The 17,186-nt window shown below is 36.6% G+C and overlaps 1 protein-coding gene across 1 annotated transcript in view; it reads right to left on the bottom strand.

The window, feature by feature from the left end:
• Window positions 1-17,186, bottom strand: part of FREM2 (FRAS1 related extracellular matrix protein 2) — a 189,801-nt gene that overhangs the window by 101,344 nt on the left and 71,271 nt on the right. The window contains exons 3-4 of the mRNA XM_008067145.1: window positions 10,029-10,175; window positions 5,036-5,266 (exon numbers count right to left, since the gene is read on the bottom strand). Of these exons, the coding sequence (XP_008065336.1) occupies window positions 5,036-5,266; window positions 10,029-10,175 (378 nt within the window). The remainder of the gene's footprint in view (window positions 1-5,035; window positions 5,267-10,028; window positions 10,176-17,186) is intronic.

The following is a 17,186-nucleotide window of genomic DNA, read 5'->3' as shown; positions in this document are numbered from 1 at the left end:
AGATGTTGTAATTTCTTTCTTTTTTTTTTTTTTTTTTGAGTTGGAGTCTCACTCTGTTGCCCAGACTGGAGTGCAGTGGCCGCTCCCGGCCACCGCAGCCTCGACCTGCTGGGCTCCGGCGATCCTTCTGCCTCAGTCTTTCAAGTAGCTGGAACTACAGGCACGCGATACCATGCTTGGCTAATTTTTTGATTTATTGTAGAGATGAGGTCTTGCCAAGTTGCCCAGGCGGGTCTCAAACCCGCGGGGTCAGGCAATCCACTCACCTCAGGCTCCCAAGGCACGGGATTACAGGCTGAGCCACCAAGCCCAGCTTAGATGTTGTAATTTCTTTTTTTTTTGAGTTGGAGTCTAGAAAACTTAACATACAGAAAGTTAAGAATCTTTATCCCAGAAACCTTTCTTTCTCTCTTAAGACTGGGTTAGAGTCTTCTATGGGTTGTGATTGTTCTTTTATCATCGCACATAGTATAAACAATACAAATATTGTAAAGTATAAAAATTTAGGAAAGTGAAATCACCTAATTACATGACCAACTTTCATGATAGTATACCTTCTTCACTCTAGTTCCTGTGTTCCTAGCTGCTACTAGAATTTGGCATGGAGCAGATGCTTAGTAAACATTTACTGAATACACAGATACATTATGCAAGAGCTGAAGTAGTCTTGATCATTTTTTTAGAACAGTTGGTTTTTTTCACCTATACTAATAAATTTGTGGTTTGATATAGAAAGAGAAAAAAGAGTAAGAAGGAAAGGAATTGCTTTGTTGTTATTGTCATTGTTCTCATATACAATAATAAGTCAATAAATGTTGCTGTGGAAAAGTACACTAATTATGATTTGGAATATTCTTTCTTTTTGAATCATGTGAAATGATAGAAGACTGTGTAACTCATGGGAAATAGAAGCGTTTCAGGGGGTAATATACATATATGCATATTCTATATAGATGCCTATATATACACATATATGTATTCAGATACTGCCTCTGGCACTTATTAGCTGGAGGTCCTTGGATAAGTAAATTCTTTTAGCCCCAGAGATCTCATTTGCAAATTGATACACAAATCATAGAGTTACAAACATAAGGCTTAAGTGAGATAAGTTTCTAATACAGTTTCTGGCTGTCAATGGTTAATCAAAAAGGGTAGAGATTTATATTATCATTATTATCTTACCCTTGACTATGGAATAGTCCTTTTGGACTTCTGGGGGGATGAGTTAGAAAAAAAGGGCAGGGAGAATTACAGTGATATGAAAATCCCTCAGAGTCCTCCTTGCCACACGGGAATCACTGTCTGCTTGTGATGGCATCCCAGCCTGGCTGCATAGGATTTTCAGTGGAAGATTATCTGTTACTTCAATGGAATTTTACAGAGGATGGCCTAGTCTATACCTCAGATGGAGCATAATCTCACTAATTTCTGCCAATACTAAAAAAATAAAAATAAAAGATCCTGCAAGTGGTTGACTTTTGTAGAGACTTGAACGTTGGCTCTAGTTCTCAGGTTCTTCATCTGGAAAATGAGTTAAATGTTTCATGAACTTTAAAGCCCTCCCAACTGGAACTTTCTATGCACACAGGAAAAGGAAGGAGATTGTGGAATCAAATAAAAAAAAAAGAAGAGGGGCAATGAAATAGAGAAGGACAAAGAGTAAGGTAAACATCAACAAATAGTGGATTTCCCTGCCACCAACATCTGGCGGCATGAGTATTACAAGGAGGATAACATTCCTGCCAAGCAGTCTATCCTCTTCTTTTAGTTTTTCTCTTTGTACTTCAGATTTCAATTTATGAGAAAGTTGAATTTACTTATATATTCAATAAGTGAGTAAACTCATTTGTCTAGGAAGTTGCTAACATCCATCATCCTTGTAGAAAGTTCCATTCCTTCTGTGCTCCCATAGTATTTTGTTGAATAATAGAAAAGGCCTTTTTTTCAGTCCCCCATTTTCATTCAGCAAAATCTTTCTACTGCAGACAAAAATGTGGGCTTCCCAAGCCCCTCTGATGGTTGAACTCTGCCTGGGTGGTCCCTCCCTGATTGGCAGGGGCAGGTACCAGCTGTCATCATGACTTAGAGATTTAGCTCCACTCTAATTGCGGCCATTTCAAAGCTCTCAGGGATGGGATGGGGTGCCACTTGTACTAGGCTCTCACTGGTGTCTGCCACTCAAGACAGGCTGTGCTCCTACTAGATGCTATGGGAAATGTGATGACTGGGCTCACTCTTTACATGGGGTCATCTCTATGAATCACAAAGCCATGGTTTTCAGTCAGACGACTGCTGACACTTGAGGCATGGGGGACATTACAGAGCATCCATGTGGGCACTAAGTATTGCCTCAGGTTAAATAAACAAATAAGCATATAAGTATATATGTTACTTTTTCAGTGGATGTAGATACTGATGTATTGAATAACATATGTAATCATTTAAAATCTTTACCTACATAACAATTACATAATTTACAAAATATAAATGGATAGAAAGCATTATATGAATATATTATAAACATGTGAGAAGCCAGGGTGTGTGTTTACGTGTGTGTGTGTAGAGACAGTTTATACTAAAAAGTTCTTTTTGTCATACAATTTGGGAACTAATGCTATAAAACTTGCCACATGTAAAATTGAGGGCCTCCTATAAACATTAGTAAAATGTCTCAAATGGTACATGTGTCTGGAGATAGTGAAGTAAAAAGGACTGAATGAAAGAATGTATAAAATGTGCTATGCATACTATGTGCTATGCATATGTGCATAGTTGGTGAGTAAAGTATTGAAGAGATTATGGACTTGTATGTGTTTATGTAAACTGCCTAATAAGTCACAGTAGTTCATAATCTAAAATAAAGCAGAGTTGGTTAGTCCCTCTTTGGCTCCCACAACACTGCGTTCTTACTTTGTTGTACCACATCACATTCTGTTGTAATTATTCATTTTTATAGCTCTCTTTTCTATTCCTATGGCCGTTTACATAGCGGGATTGTGTCCTATTACCTTTGCAGGTAGCGCTGTAACCAGCACAAGTATGAGCTGAATAAATTGTTAATACATGAAAAAAAATCTCATAGCATGTTCTAGAATGAATATACAGAGGAGATCATATAAGCACAATGGCTCCTAGGCAAGTAAATTTATAATAAAGAATTGAGGAGAGAGTATAGAAAGAAGTAATTAACATTTTGAAGTGGTTGGGAAAGTGATCATTTGTGGAGAAAAATTGTTTAATTTTTAAAAGCAAATCTAACATTAGATTTAGGATATTAGAAATAACAATATTTATATTTATATTTTACTTTATGTTTCATAGAACTTTTTATAGCAACGTTGTAACAAGAATTTTTCAGTTTTTTGTGCACTAAGAAACTAAATTTTAATAAAAGCTGTTTGATGTAAGGTCATACAACTAGAAATAGTAGAGCTGGAAATCAAATTCAGGTCTTATAATTTCAAGACCAATGGTCTTCCACAAGGCATGCAACGCACTAGGCATTACGAAACACTTGTCAGTTATCAAAGGATGATCATATGAATAGGGCTGAGCTTGATCTCAAAACTTCTAAGACAACTTAGACGATTATTGCATGAAATGAAATTGTGGCACAATTTTATTTGGTATAGTCTACACTAGGAATAGATTATATAAGGAAGTGCATGTATGTGGTATGTGTGTTTTGTTTTATTTTTAATATTCTACCACTCAGATAAATCATGGGTGAGAATATCATGCTGGGCATAATTATAGATAGGAAGGAAGGAATTAGTTTAAACATCTCATTCCTTCAGATAAAGTATGGCACTGATTGGCAAAGAAAACATTTTTATAAATGGTTTAAAGCTTTAGCGAATGGACCAGTATATTAAAGCTGCCATAGGTTTGTTTAAAAGAAGAAAGCTTTCTTATTTGAGCACATACCCAGAGCTCACAACCAGAAGAAAGTTTAATTATTGATCCCTAGATAATGCAGATAAAATAAAATATAATTCAGTACTAACTGTTCTTTAATGAAAATTATAATCATAATTAAACTTCATATTTAACTAAAGGCAGAGCTATTAGTAAAACAAATAATGGCATAGTTCCGGTTTCCTTACCCACTCTCTTTAATTATGCACAGTCTTTTAACACAGGGATTTCCACACCGGTCTCCATTTCATGTACTCGGTAGATTGTATCTTAGGAGACCATTTAATAGTTTTCTAACTGACAGAATAAAGTAGGCTGGCAGCTTAAAAGAAAGTCACGTCTGACTTCTGACAGGATTTCAGCTTTAGAAGTCTCTACAAGGTTTGTATAAATGCTAGCCTTCAAAAAAGTCATTCAACCCTTTTCTTTTTTTATTCTTTCTTTCTTTCTTTCCTGACCACATCAACAAGCCAGGACTGTAGAAGTACAGTAGTGGGAGGAAAAAGGTCAAATTACACATAAAAGCACTAAGGGCTCACTTTTGCCAACATCAGCTAAGGGTGTGTATTGATGAGAAAACACAATTTAACGGAAATTAAGAGCAGTGATTCAAGGCATCCTGTTCACTACAGAATGGGGGTGGGTGGGGCGGATATCATGTAAAAAATGTGGAAACATATGGTCAAATGAAAATTCTTGGTTGGTAAATATTAAGAGAACTTGAATAATTAAGTGGAATATGGGGAATAAATTCATTCCAAAATGGTCTAATTCTCAAACCATTTGTTTAAAACACATTTTAAGACATTTAAATAACCTTTAAAAGCGATGACAATTCAAGAAAAATGAGATGAGAGGTATTAGTTTTAAAGGATAGAATTATAATTATGGTATGAACATATTGGTAATCTTATGTGTAGTTCACTTACTTGAAAAAACATAGCTTCCCTTGGTTACCTCTTGGTTTCTCTCTTCCCATTAGCATATCTGAGAATACTGAACCATTAATCTAGAAAATTCTCTTTATACAGAGACCAAACATTGAATTTAAAACTTCCCTAAAAGGTATTTTGCCATAAAAGGCCAACGGCAACAACAAGTTGACAATAGCTCTTACCATCTCCCGGGTCAACAATCTCCACAGTGGTCACTGCGGGGAACTCCAGGACAGCCAGCACAGGCTCTGAGAGAACCACCTGGAAGGTCTCAGAGTGCTCATGCTCCCCATCGTTCAGGATCCGCACTCTCCATGTGGCCCTGGTCTGGCCCGGGTTGAACTGCACTTGCTTCTGTGCTTTGCCCTTGAAGTCCTTGTCCTTTTCTGCAGTCCCATCTCTTGTGCCAATACCTTCATGGAAACATAATATCATTTTCTGAGTTTTATTTTTACTTGGATTATTAAGGTTTTCCTTAACTTTCTGTATGTCGCTTTATCCTGTAGAGCCAAGGAGATCCTGCTTTGATTTCATGTAATGGATAATTAGGTGAGGGTTTCATGATGAAAGTGTTTCAATGTAGATGTTGGGTATCCAGTGATTCTGTTGTACTTTTGCCTTAATTATGGTTTTGCTACATATTCTTTGAGCTACATTTGTGTTAGAATTTCTTGTAAAACCACACTGAGTGCATTTATATTCATACTGTATAGTATCCTTACTCTTGCAAGTACAAACAATCTTAAAACTCTTCACATTTACTTTTGCATATGTTGCTACATATTACAAAAACATAAATAAATTCTCCAAATACAAAATTTAGGCCAATAAGAAACTCTGAAAGATATTTTTGACTTACAACCTAAGTCATAAATGGCCAGGCAGAATAATAAAAAGTTATAATTTTCTCCAAACACTTAGTGAAACCTTAAAATAATCCAATTCAGTATTTGTGGAGCCTAAAACACTAGGAGCCTTAAAATAATCCAATTCAGTATTTGTCAACAGGGTCATTGCCAGACTTTTCTTTGTGGAACATCCTAGAATTCTAAGAAATCATACGAACAGAATTGGACAACTAAATATATACAGTTATTATGAGTACTGGGTTCACTCAAGGTCAATTCCAGTAAGCTGGGAAAGTTGAAGGACCTCAGAGTCTCTATATCGCAAGATGAACCTTTCCTATTACTACATCAAGTACTCAACCACAGGATATATTATCCAAAAAGTAGTGAACAAAATTAATGTCATAGGGAAATTTAAAAATTGCAATAGTACTTGTACTTGTATATCCTTAAGTACAGAATCAGAACCTCTTAGTGAGTCAAGTTAATAGGATAATTTTCAAATGTGTTTCCCTAAACATGGCTATTTTCAGTGAAGTTGGTAGGAAACATAAATAAAAGAGGGAAAGAGAAATTCTACTATTAGATTTAAATAGTCTGAAAATAAATTATTTGTAACATTTCTCATTTATTAAATAAATTATCTTATTTTTGGAAAATTCCTTTTGTTTTTCATAGTAGAAATGAAACTGGACCAGATAAGATCCATTCAACCACAAATATGCATTGATTACTTACTATATGCCAGGTACTGGTCTATGTACTTGGGTTGTATCACAGAACAAAACAGACAAAAATCTTTGCTCTGGTATTGGTTATACAAGATTAACTTGAATATTTATTTCTTCATCTGAATATATCAATGCTTGTTAGTTTAATCTTAAAATGAGGATGAAAATAAAAGTTGTATTAAAAACACTTGTATCTTGCAAATCTCAGAAAGATAAGTGACATATAAATAATACATTGTATTTTTCTTTTTTAGGAGTAGGTAAAAACACAATTTATTTAATGTCAAGAGTAAAAACGGCACAGGACCAGGAATTACAGTACTGTGTACTTTGTTGAATGCTTCAGACTTCCTGTCAGGTCACTGGTTTCTCATGCACACAGAGTGGCTGTCAACACCTCTTGGATCCACCACGATTCACTACCAAGGTGCTGATGAAAAGAATCATTCTCTCTGAAGTTCCAGAACACATGCTGCTCACTGACCCATTGATCCCCAGAGGCATGACCAACAAAAATCTGTTAGTCTGCCTCTGGTAGCTACTGCCTGCTTTTCTGTTTTGTTTTGTTTTCTTTCATTAGCAATGCATTATTTTCCTGGAGAGTCAAAAGGCAGTTAAAAACAAAAAGGACTCAGTGTGACACAAGGAATGTCCACTAGTTCCAACTATTCCTCCTCACTACATGATCGTCAAGTCATCCAACCCGATAAAAAACAAGTTGCAATACCAAATCCCAATTTTGCTGCTAAACACACCCATACTTTTTATTTTGGTTATTAAATTATACAATTGCATCTTCTCCTCTGACATAGAAATAACAGAGGTTAAGCAAGGTACTTGTGGAATGAGAGGTAGATTTTATATCCTGTCTCAGCCACTTAACAGCTATGGGATGGTAGGCAAGTTTCTAATTTCTCTCGGTTGTTGAGGATTTAAGAAGCACCGTGGTGCCATGGTTAAGAGCATGGACTCTGGAGCCAAATCTCAGCTCTGCTGAATTTTGGTGAATGTCACCACTTTTCTGTTTCCTCATTCATAAAATGGGGGATATAATTGTACTCCTTCATGGGGCTGACCTATGTAAGGCATTGGGAACTAGGCCTGGCGCAAAATAAAAACTCAAACATTAGCTACCATTATCTCTTCATAGTCCATTATGTAACACAGCATTTGGCACATAATCAGCACTCAAGAAAACATTAGTTGAGTCACTGAATAAAGGGTTGTTGTAAGGAGTAAAGATGATGGATAAAATGCTTAATGTGCTTAATGGCGTATTTTGCCTTTAGTAAATGTTCAGTAACCAGAAGCAATAAGATCTTTGAAATGCAAGCACTACTGTAAATACATACTTAGCTTATTAATGGTTTATAATGGTTATGAAAATAAAAGACCATTTTTGAGAAAAATACATCTACAAAATTTATATAATTTATGATTTACCAACTGTGTACAACTGACATCACTTACTTTCTTTAGCTGTAAGTTATATGCTGTCTTTTGCAATAACGTAACCTATCTCATTGTACAAGTGCATAAATGAAAGTAGATGTTGCATGGAGACAGTGACAAGAAACATATTCATTTTAGAGCTTCGACAAGCTTTTCGTTTTAGCTGGATTCCATTCCAGGTCCTAGCATGAAATTCCATTACCATCTTCATTGACTGAAAAATGTGAGCCACACATTGGAGTCCTTCCAACTTTCTATCACCCCAGGTTACTAAGTAACCATGTGAGGTGAACAACATGCAACTATAGGGTCTTTCTAGGATTGCTAGTATCTCCACATTCATAAGAAATAATTGTTCATTAAACATAATAACAGCCAGAAGAGCTCTTGTTTGACATTTCAGCATTCGGCTTAAGAAAAAAAAAGGCAGTGGAGAGAAAAATGCAAAAAGCTCATGTTAAAAATATTTTTCAGTTTTCAGTTTTCCCAATCCTGTCCACAGGCTAGTTGAGAGTGAGTAATTAAATATACTCCCTAGAAGTAGAAATTCAGGTAAAAAAACCAAATAGATAAACACATTCTTAAGAATTTCTTAGTGCTTTGTTTTTTAATTGTCATTTGCCCATGACTTATTTGCTATATTTTCAAGCGCAAAGCTCAATTAAGACTAATTTCTCACTGTCATTGAGGAAGACTGATCTACAGAGCATGTGTGTGCACAGAGAATATGGCCCTAAAAGAGAGACCAATGAGACAGCTCACAGTATCCTGGTAGGTTCAATACAAGGCATACAAAGAACGGCCATGTGAAAGTACATGCAAGTTAAGACGGGGCAGCCTCCCTGGAGACAGAGTAAACTCAAGACATGGGGAGAACATAGTGTAAACACTAATCTTTCAAACGTAAAAGACAAAAAGTATTTTTAATGTAAGGAGTAATTAATATTAGAATCCAAATACATCAGGGGAAATCACAGGAAACGACAGGGGATTGTGGCGGCAGCAAAGGGGTAGTGGTAGTGGTGGTGGGATGTGTGTTTCTGTGGATAGGCATCTATTTTTGAAACCTTTGGAAGTTCATGGTAAAATTTCAAAGTAATCATTTCGAAGACAAACACAGGGCTGCTAACTTTTAATTTGCCAACGTTTTCCTAGATTCCTACCTTAGTTGGAATATACGAAATCTTTTTTATTCCATTTATGTTGGCCTGTATGCCTACAAAACATATATCAAAAATCATAAAACTGCTTGAGGTGCTTACATTTTTCACCAACATACCAAGTATTTTATGCCAACTATATTCCAGCTATATTACTCTTAACATTACCAATGTACTAGCTACTTTTCTCAGATTTATGCATATAAAAAATCAAATAGGAGCTTGAAATGGAGATGAAAAAAAGGTTTATTTGTTTTTGTCTTTCCATTTTATTTAAAAGAAGGAAAGCAGAAGAAAACAATCAGTATTTAACACTTTACTGTTGGTTACAAAGACAAAGTCACAGCACCTGTTTGTATGTTGAGACTTGACGTTCATGGACCTTGTACCGACAGAATATCAAATACAACAAATGGTACATTACAATTTCAATGCCTAATTCATTATTGAATAGTTTTTGTTCACTTAGGATAAAGTTGCTCTCACATATGATATGCACTGATGTTTCACAAGATTTTTATCTTATGGGTAAATCAGATTTGCCCAAGTCAAATCTAAAATCTAGTGACTTTGTTTATTTGTTTTGCATTAAAAAATTTTTTTTTTTGTAGAGATGAGGTCTATGTTGCCTAGGCTGGTCTTCAATTCCTAGGCACAAGTGATCCTCTCAGTTTCCCAGAGTGCTGGGATTACAGGCATGAGCCACCATGGCTGGCTCTATTTTTATTTTTTAACTTCTGAGTGATTGCTGCCAATTTTTAAAAGTTATTTATATCAGAAAAAAATCACGTTCATGTAGAAGGCTTGAAGAATTATTTACCTTGACATAAATCTGTCATGTTTCTTTTGTAGAGAACTTTTAAGTGCTAATTTTCAGCTCTAAAACTAGATCAGTAAGCTAAACTAACATTTTGATCACTGTTAAAGTTATAAACTTTTGCTAGAAAAATAAAATTCTGAGAAAGACATAAAAATTAAACTTACTTATAAATGAAGTTTCTCCCAAGTAGCCTCTACGCTTAAGAATGACATCTAGAAATTTGGAGTCCTCATTGATCAGGTAATATTCCTTTTCAAAGGAGATCCATGCCCAATTCAGACGAAAATGTTGGTTGGTTAACTTGTTTCCACCTTGACAATAAAAATGTAAAACTCCGAATTAGCGCTTTCTTAAGTGACCTTAAAAATTCCAAGAACTAACAATGCAACATTAAGAATCAATACAACTTGGTTTGATATACAACTCTAGAATATGTACACAGAAATATAGCTGTTTAGTGACTGTTATATAGAAATTCAATAGCTGACATGATTCTTTACAAATTCCTTGTTCTTTTAGGAGGGTAGGCAGCTAAGGGGAAAAGAACACACAACGACCAGAAGCAATTTAGTTTAATCATGAAACTGAATGTCCATGTAGCAGGATGACTCACTTCACACAAGGTGCCGCTGGAGAGCAAGTTTTCCATAGAGAGGGTTTCAAGGCTCCTTTGTAATGTGCTTAGAAACACATACACACTTCACAAATACCTTTTTCTGGTTCACAGAGCAATTGGGTGGAAGGCTTTAATTATAACCACTTAAAGAAAAACAAATATCCCTTCTCCGCCTCCCTTCCCTGCTATATTCCACTCCATGCCTTAAAGCAAACAGACAGCTCTTTTCATTGATTTCCATTTCACTCTGAAGATAAGGTTTTCCGTTTCCACCTTCCCACCAGAATGGAGCTGGCTGCCTATCAGGAGAAAATAAACCTCGCGTGTGATCTCTCTAATGTGAAAGCTACTATGTTGGGTAAATGAAAGGAGAAACGGTTATCAGCTGATCACTCTGCACGCATCCCTCTACTTCTTTTGATGTACACCAATTATTTCAGAGTAAGGTGAGGTATATAAACAAAGACATCAGTAGTGCCTTTTAAGTCTTTCTGGAAAACATTGGGGAAAAAGCCTACATTAATAAACACAGCTAGAGGCACAATTTTAATTCTAGTTCCTTCTCTCTGAGTTCACTGGAGAAAAAGAAATGAGATGGAAAAATATGGAGGCTTTAATAGACAGAGAGCAAAAAAATTTACACAAAGGGAAACACAAGTGAGTAAAACACATGAAAAGACGTTTATCTTTGCTAAAACTTCTCAAAAATAAAGACTGCAGTGACCTTTGAGCTAGCAATTTAACATGTACTAAGGATTAAAGGCAATGCCCTGCACAGCTGAAATTCCCTAAGGAAATTGGTTTTCTTGTTTATTGTTGTTTGACTTGTAAATTAGCCAAGTCTTTAGACAGCTATGCAGCAATGTGTCCAAGGGCAAAATGGTGTTTATATCATTTGATCTTGTAACTCCTTCTGTGGGATTTTTGCTTCATATTTTGTAAGGAATTATTCATTGCAATATTTTGATTTATTATTATTTTTTAATTAAATAAATGGTCTTGAACTCCTGTGCTCAAGCAATCCTCTTGCCCCGGCCTCCCAAAGCACTGGGACTACAGGTGTGAGTCACCATGCCCGGCCTTTATTATAATACTTTCTAATAATAACTTCAAACCTTCAAACATTGAGATATACTACACTGTGGTACATTAAATCCATATAATGTTATTCAACCACTAAATCATAAATGTGAAATTCTTGTTGAAACACTTAAAACACTTAAAAACACAGCAATAAGGGATCCTGATACTCTGATACATAAAATGAGCTATTACACACATGAAGCGGCTTGATGCTTAAAAGGATAACATTGTGAACTTTTGATTTTTAGTTAATTTTTAAAATATAAAATATAAATAGATTGGAGAGCAGAAATTTGGGGTCAGTCTAAGAAGGAAACTCATTTCGTATTTTGCCCTGATGAGCTTAGCCTAACATCTGCTGGAGCCTGGGTGCAGTTCTGGAAAAGAGAGGCCACGGGCTTCAAGGATCCTCCAACCTGGAGTCCAAGGCCCCCTCACTTTACTTCCCAGTTGTTGTCTAACTCTGAGCAAGCTACTTCTCTAGACCTCTGTCTCCTCATCTGGAGAGTCAAAGGAGAATAATATTAATTACCACCTGTGACTGCTGCCGTGATCAAGCGAGAGAACCTGTGTATATACACATGGGCTCCATGGACAACACTGTTCCACAAACGCCAGCTCCCTGTCCCGCCACAGCATGCATAGCAAACCCTCCTGCACACCCACTGCCAGATCATTGATCCTCCGCCTCACACCCACTTGTGCTCATTTCTCCTTTTCCCTGCTTCTCTATGGATGTCACACCTATCAAGTCGGCTTTTCTTTGAAGATGTCCCAGCTCACCCCGGCCTATCCTGAGTGTTCCCATTGTGCTCTAATCTGCTCCAGCAGAAGTTAAGCCAAGAGTTCTAAGCAGCACCAGGGCTTTAACGCTCGCACTCTTCCTGTCATCCTTTGTCCTCTTACCTAAAATGATGACCCCCATCCTTCTTCTGCTCACACTTTTGACTCTTTTATTTATTTATTTATTTTGAGTTGGAGTCTCACTCTGTCGCCCAGACTGGAGTGCAGTGGCCGCTCCCGGCCAGGAGCAGCCACCGCAGCCTCGACCTGCTGGGCTCTGGCGATCCTTCCGTCTCAGCCTTCCGAGTAGCTGGAACTACAGGCGCGCGCTACCACGCCTGGCTAAACTTTTGACTCTTTAAGGCTCCTTTATCTACCTCCTGCATGAAGCCTCCTGATGCTGCCCTGGCCCTCTAGTCTCATTCTGTATTCTAGAGCCACTCACTTATTCATTACTTTATAATGGCACACTTTAATAGACATCCTCTCATTGTATTTGTTTAATTGTATTAATTGTGCTAAATTATATGAACTGACAACAGAAATTGAGAGTGTCTATTCTCTTACTATTGACAACACATGGTCTTATTGCCTTTAAAAATACTGTGTTTATATGTTCTATTAACTTGGAACATCGTCTAGAAGGTAATAGAAAAGAAAGGATAGAATAACACTATTTAATAAACAACATTATTAATTAAATTAATACATAAAGCAGTTCTGATTTCTAACAATGTTTAAATGAAAACAACTTCATGCCATACTTTTGACCCATTTAGACTGTGGTTGTAGCCCAGGTTTTATTCCAAACTTCTTGTCAAGCCATTCCTTGTCCATCCTAACTAACCTGTGGCTTCACATCCCATTCCCCTCCCCTTGGAGAGAAATATTTTTGCCACATCCAAACTCTCAGTCTTTTTTGAACAAAGATGGGTGGTTTAGTTCATGCTACATCATCTGCCCAGAACACCCTTAGCTTGTCTACTCTCCCTGGCAATAACTATTTCTCTAAATTTCGACAATTTTTGCTTTGCTTTGTAAGACAGTAAAATGGTTTAAGGTAACCATTCCAGAAACTTTAGACTCCCTCTAAAACTGGGATTTAACTAGAGAATATGAAGTTAGGTCTATAAGGTTTAACTCTGAAAAGAATTAAATACTATGTAACCCTTCTTAATTATACATACATAAATCATATTTAGTTTTAGATTTTATAGATTCTTAGGTATATTCACTTATTATGTAGGAGTGATTTAGGAATTTGAGGGACTAAGCTGTGGCTTATTGTAACTCCCTTTATTAAAATTGTGATCTTGCATAATTGAACTCTGTATTTTATCTAAAGAATGGAAAGACACCTTACTTATTCATTTATTAAATGCCATGTAACTACTTCTAAAACCTTAATAAATGATAAATGTTGACACTTTAACAAAAGTTACAACTTACTGAAAATGAAATTATAGAAGTTAAACAACTTTTAAAATTAATAATTTTTACCATTACCTTTCTAAAACAGATTCTGTCATCTATGATGCCCAAGGATCTAGTCCCAACATCTCACTGAAAACAAATTAAAATCCATAACTTGTGTAATAAATCCACACAACAGGTGCCTGACAGCTGATAGCCACACTCCCAAGTGCTTTGTCCCCAAACCCTGACACTAAAGCCATTAAGGTTTTGATGAAAAGACCTCTTTTGAACTTTTCCAGCTGGTCTTTAGGCTTCTTCATTTTCTTTTTCAATTCGAGCTCAATAGTCTTTTTAGAATAACAAAGAATCCCAATCTCCAATTAGCCCTCCCTAAAAGCACAGGGCTGCCTGATTTTTCTGAAGACAAAGCATTTCTCTTCAATAATATGGAATCACAAATTTGACTTTTGCTTGGTAAAGGGGGATGTTCCTTTAGCTTTGACAACACATTTCTTCTTGGAGAAGAGTAGTTACCAAGTAAGGCTGATTTTACTGTTTATTGAACACCATGTGGTAGAAAGCTAAAGCCCAGTTGGCTCTCTTCCTGTTTCCAAATGCCAACAGAAATATTCTCGGGATATTCTAACTTGGTAAAATCCCATTTGACCAGGATAAAGCTCAGCTTGGAAGCTGAACTGGAAATCAGCTATGCAAATTTTTAAAAGGTTGGATTTCATCCTTTAAATCAGTCATAGAAATCTACATTTGTATTGGAAAAGAGTAAAATAAAACTATTACCTAATTTATTAGGAAAATTCATTTTTGAAACATACATATATTTTAGAGACAGTCTTTCTCTGTCGCCCAGACTGGAGTGCTATGATCATACCTCACTGCAGCTCAAGCAATCCTGCCACTTTCCAGTAGCTGGGACTACAGGTGAGAACATCTGCTTGATTTTTATATTTCTTAGAAGGTAAGGACAGTGATTAGAAACCGTGCTGGTATGATCAGGATCAATGTAAGTCATTATGGTGAGACTCTAAAACTAAAGTTAAAATAAGGAATGCATTTCAATTGCCTCATTGTGATAGGATGATCTCTTAAACTTTGCATTGCCTTGGAATCTTTCATAGAAGAATCTTTGAGAGCCTGTGGAATCCTGTCCTCTGGCCATTAAAGTCAGGCTGATTTTACTGTTTACTGAAAACCACCCGGTGCAAAGCTGAAGAGGACTTGGCTCTTACCCTGTTCCAGGAGCTGGCACTCAACTGTGGGAGATGGCATACACACATAGATAATGTGTACCAACTAGAGATTGGCAGAGGCTGGGAGAGAGGCACTGATAATGAGCTGTGGGAGTTCACCAGAGTGAGGAATTACTGTAACCTAAGGGGATCAAAGACACATTCATGGAAGATATAGTGTTTAAATGGGACCTTAAGTGCAGGGTGGTATTTGGACATTCAGAGAGATGGAGGGGAACGAGTTATTGGAAGATTAATTTTAAAAGCAGAGATAACAGATCCAGTTTAAAAAAAAAAAAAAAGAGTAACATCAAAGAGTTCAGTGTGATAAGCGCTCAGGGTATTCACTATTTATTTCCTTCTCCTTTTCCTATTTACATGACTGGCTATTAGAGACAAGCATGGTGTTAAGATATATCCCAAATCTGCCCTGAGTCATCCTGGGATGACATAGATACCCAGGTTATGATAAACTTTGACCTAAGAGCAGCTGTGCCTTTGTGTGACTGACAGAGTCTCTGGAGAACTTGAAGATAGACCCAGAAAAATTATTAATGGCTTTTATAATTTTCTAGAATACTTAATAATTTCAAAGGTTATTTCAGTACAGAAGTATTCAGTAATTGCTGCCATATGCAACTTTTGATAATACATCATTTTCTCCCTTCCTTCTGAACACTCCCACCTCACTGTTTTTATTGTCTTGTACACTGAAAAAGAGGCAGTGCAACACAGGGGTCAAAGCCACAAAGAAATATGGAGACTGTGTAGAGACATATGTGGAAAGAGGAGTGGCATGACAAAGACCCAGGAGGTGGAGAGAAAGAGGCTCAGGCATAGGTCTCTGTTGGACACATATACCTTCTGGTGATCTTTTGGGTCATTTTTAGGAAAGGCACGTACAGGCATACCCTTCACAGCCAAGAGAATAAATGGAGGTATGATATCTTGGTAATTATCACTTAAACTGCATTGAATTGAGCTCAAGTATGGATTAGTTCACACTCCACTCAATATTCTGTAGACAGATCAGAAATTGATAGATGATGTGGGGATGGGCATGAGAACTGACAGATATACCAATGTCCACTTTAGAAGTCAAGAGTATCACAATCCACATTACTACATGTAGCTTTGTTCTATGAAGACATGATGTTATAGCATATACAATGGGTCTATAATGTGGGTTTATGATGAGCATTTGTACATGAAATTCCAAAGACTGAATTTCCTATTCATCTACTATGCCCAAGGCTAATATACAATTAATCTTCATTATTTCTGGATTCCATATTTGAGAATTTGTCTACTCATGAAAATCTATTTTAATGTCCCAAATTAATACTTGCAGCGCTTTTGTGATCATTCTCGGGAACATGCAGAGTGGCGTCAAAAATTTTATATCACCTGAAATTCTGCCTTCTTGTTTTATCTATTATACTGCAAGTTCTTTTAATGGTCTATTTAATGCCATAATTTTGTGCTTTTCATTGGTGATTTCTCTGTTTAAAAAAAAAATAGCCTCCCAATCATAGTGCTGAAATCCTGTCTAGTGTTCCTAAAAAGGCTGTACTGTGCCTTAAGAAGAAAATATGTGTGCTAGATAAGCTTTGTTCAGGTATGAATTATAGTGCCGTTAGCCATGAATGCAGTGTTAATGAATCAATAATATATATCAAGTAAGGTGTCTTTAAACAGAAACACACACAAAAACCTGTTTATGTATTGACTGGTTCATGAAAATGTTATGACCAGAGGCTCACAGAAACCTTAGGAGCGATGGTTCAGTATTTGCTAATTTGGTATTCACAGTAATTTTGTTGAACATATATATTTCAATATAGAATAACAGACAGATCACTGCACTGGTTTGAGGCCCATCTTTGGGGCTCTTGGGGGCCATAGGCAGAGTCCCTGCTATGGGTGACCTGGGAATAGCTGATAGGATTTCTAGCAGAGCTGTACCGATATTGTGCGACTGGGATTATAACAGAGAAAACCTAGGTTTGGGCAGAAGTGATATTAAAATAATGATATTAAAATAATCTTGACCAACCATGCATGAGATTTGACCAATCAGAACTGGCACAACATGGGCACCGGCCAATAAAAGAAGTAAAAACAGTAACCAAAAGCAACTGGAAGTCAAGTGCAGGTGTCAACTGGCTGAATTCAGT

Source organism: Carlito syrichta, unplaced genomic scaffold (genome assembly GCF_000164805.1).
Source record: "Carlito syrichta isolate Samal-C Ts95f unplaced genomic scaffold, Tarsius_syrichta-2.0.1 Scaffold309303, whole genome shotgun sequence".
In the NCBI taxonomy this organism is placed as follows: domain Eukaryota; kingdom Metazoa; phylum Chordata; class Mammalia; order Primates; family Tarsiidae; genus Carlito; species Carlito syrichta.
This window is presented reverse-complemented; position numbering and strand designations above follow the sequence as displayed.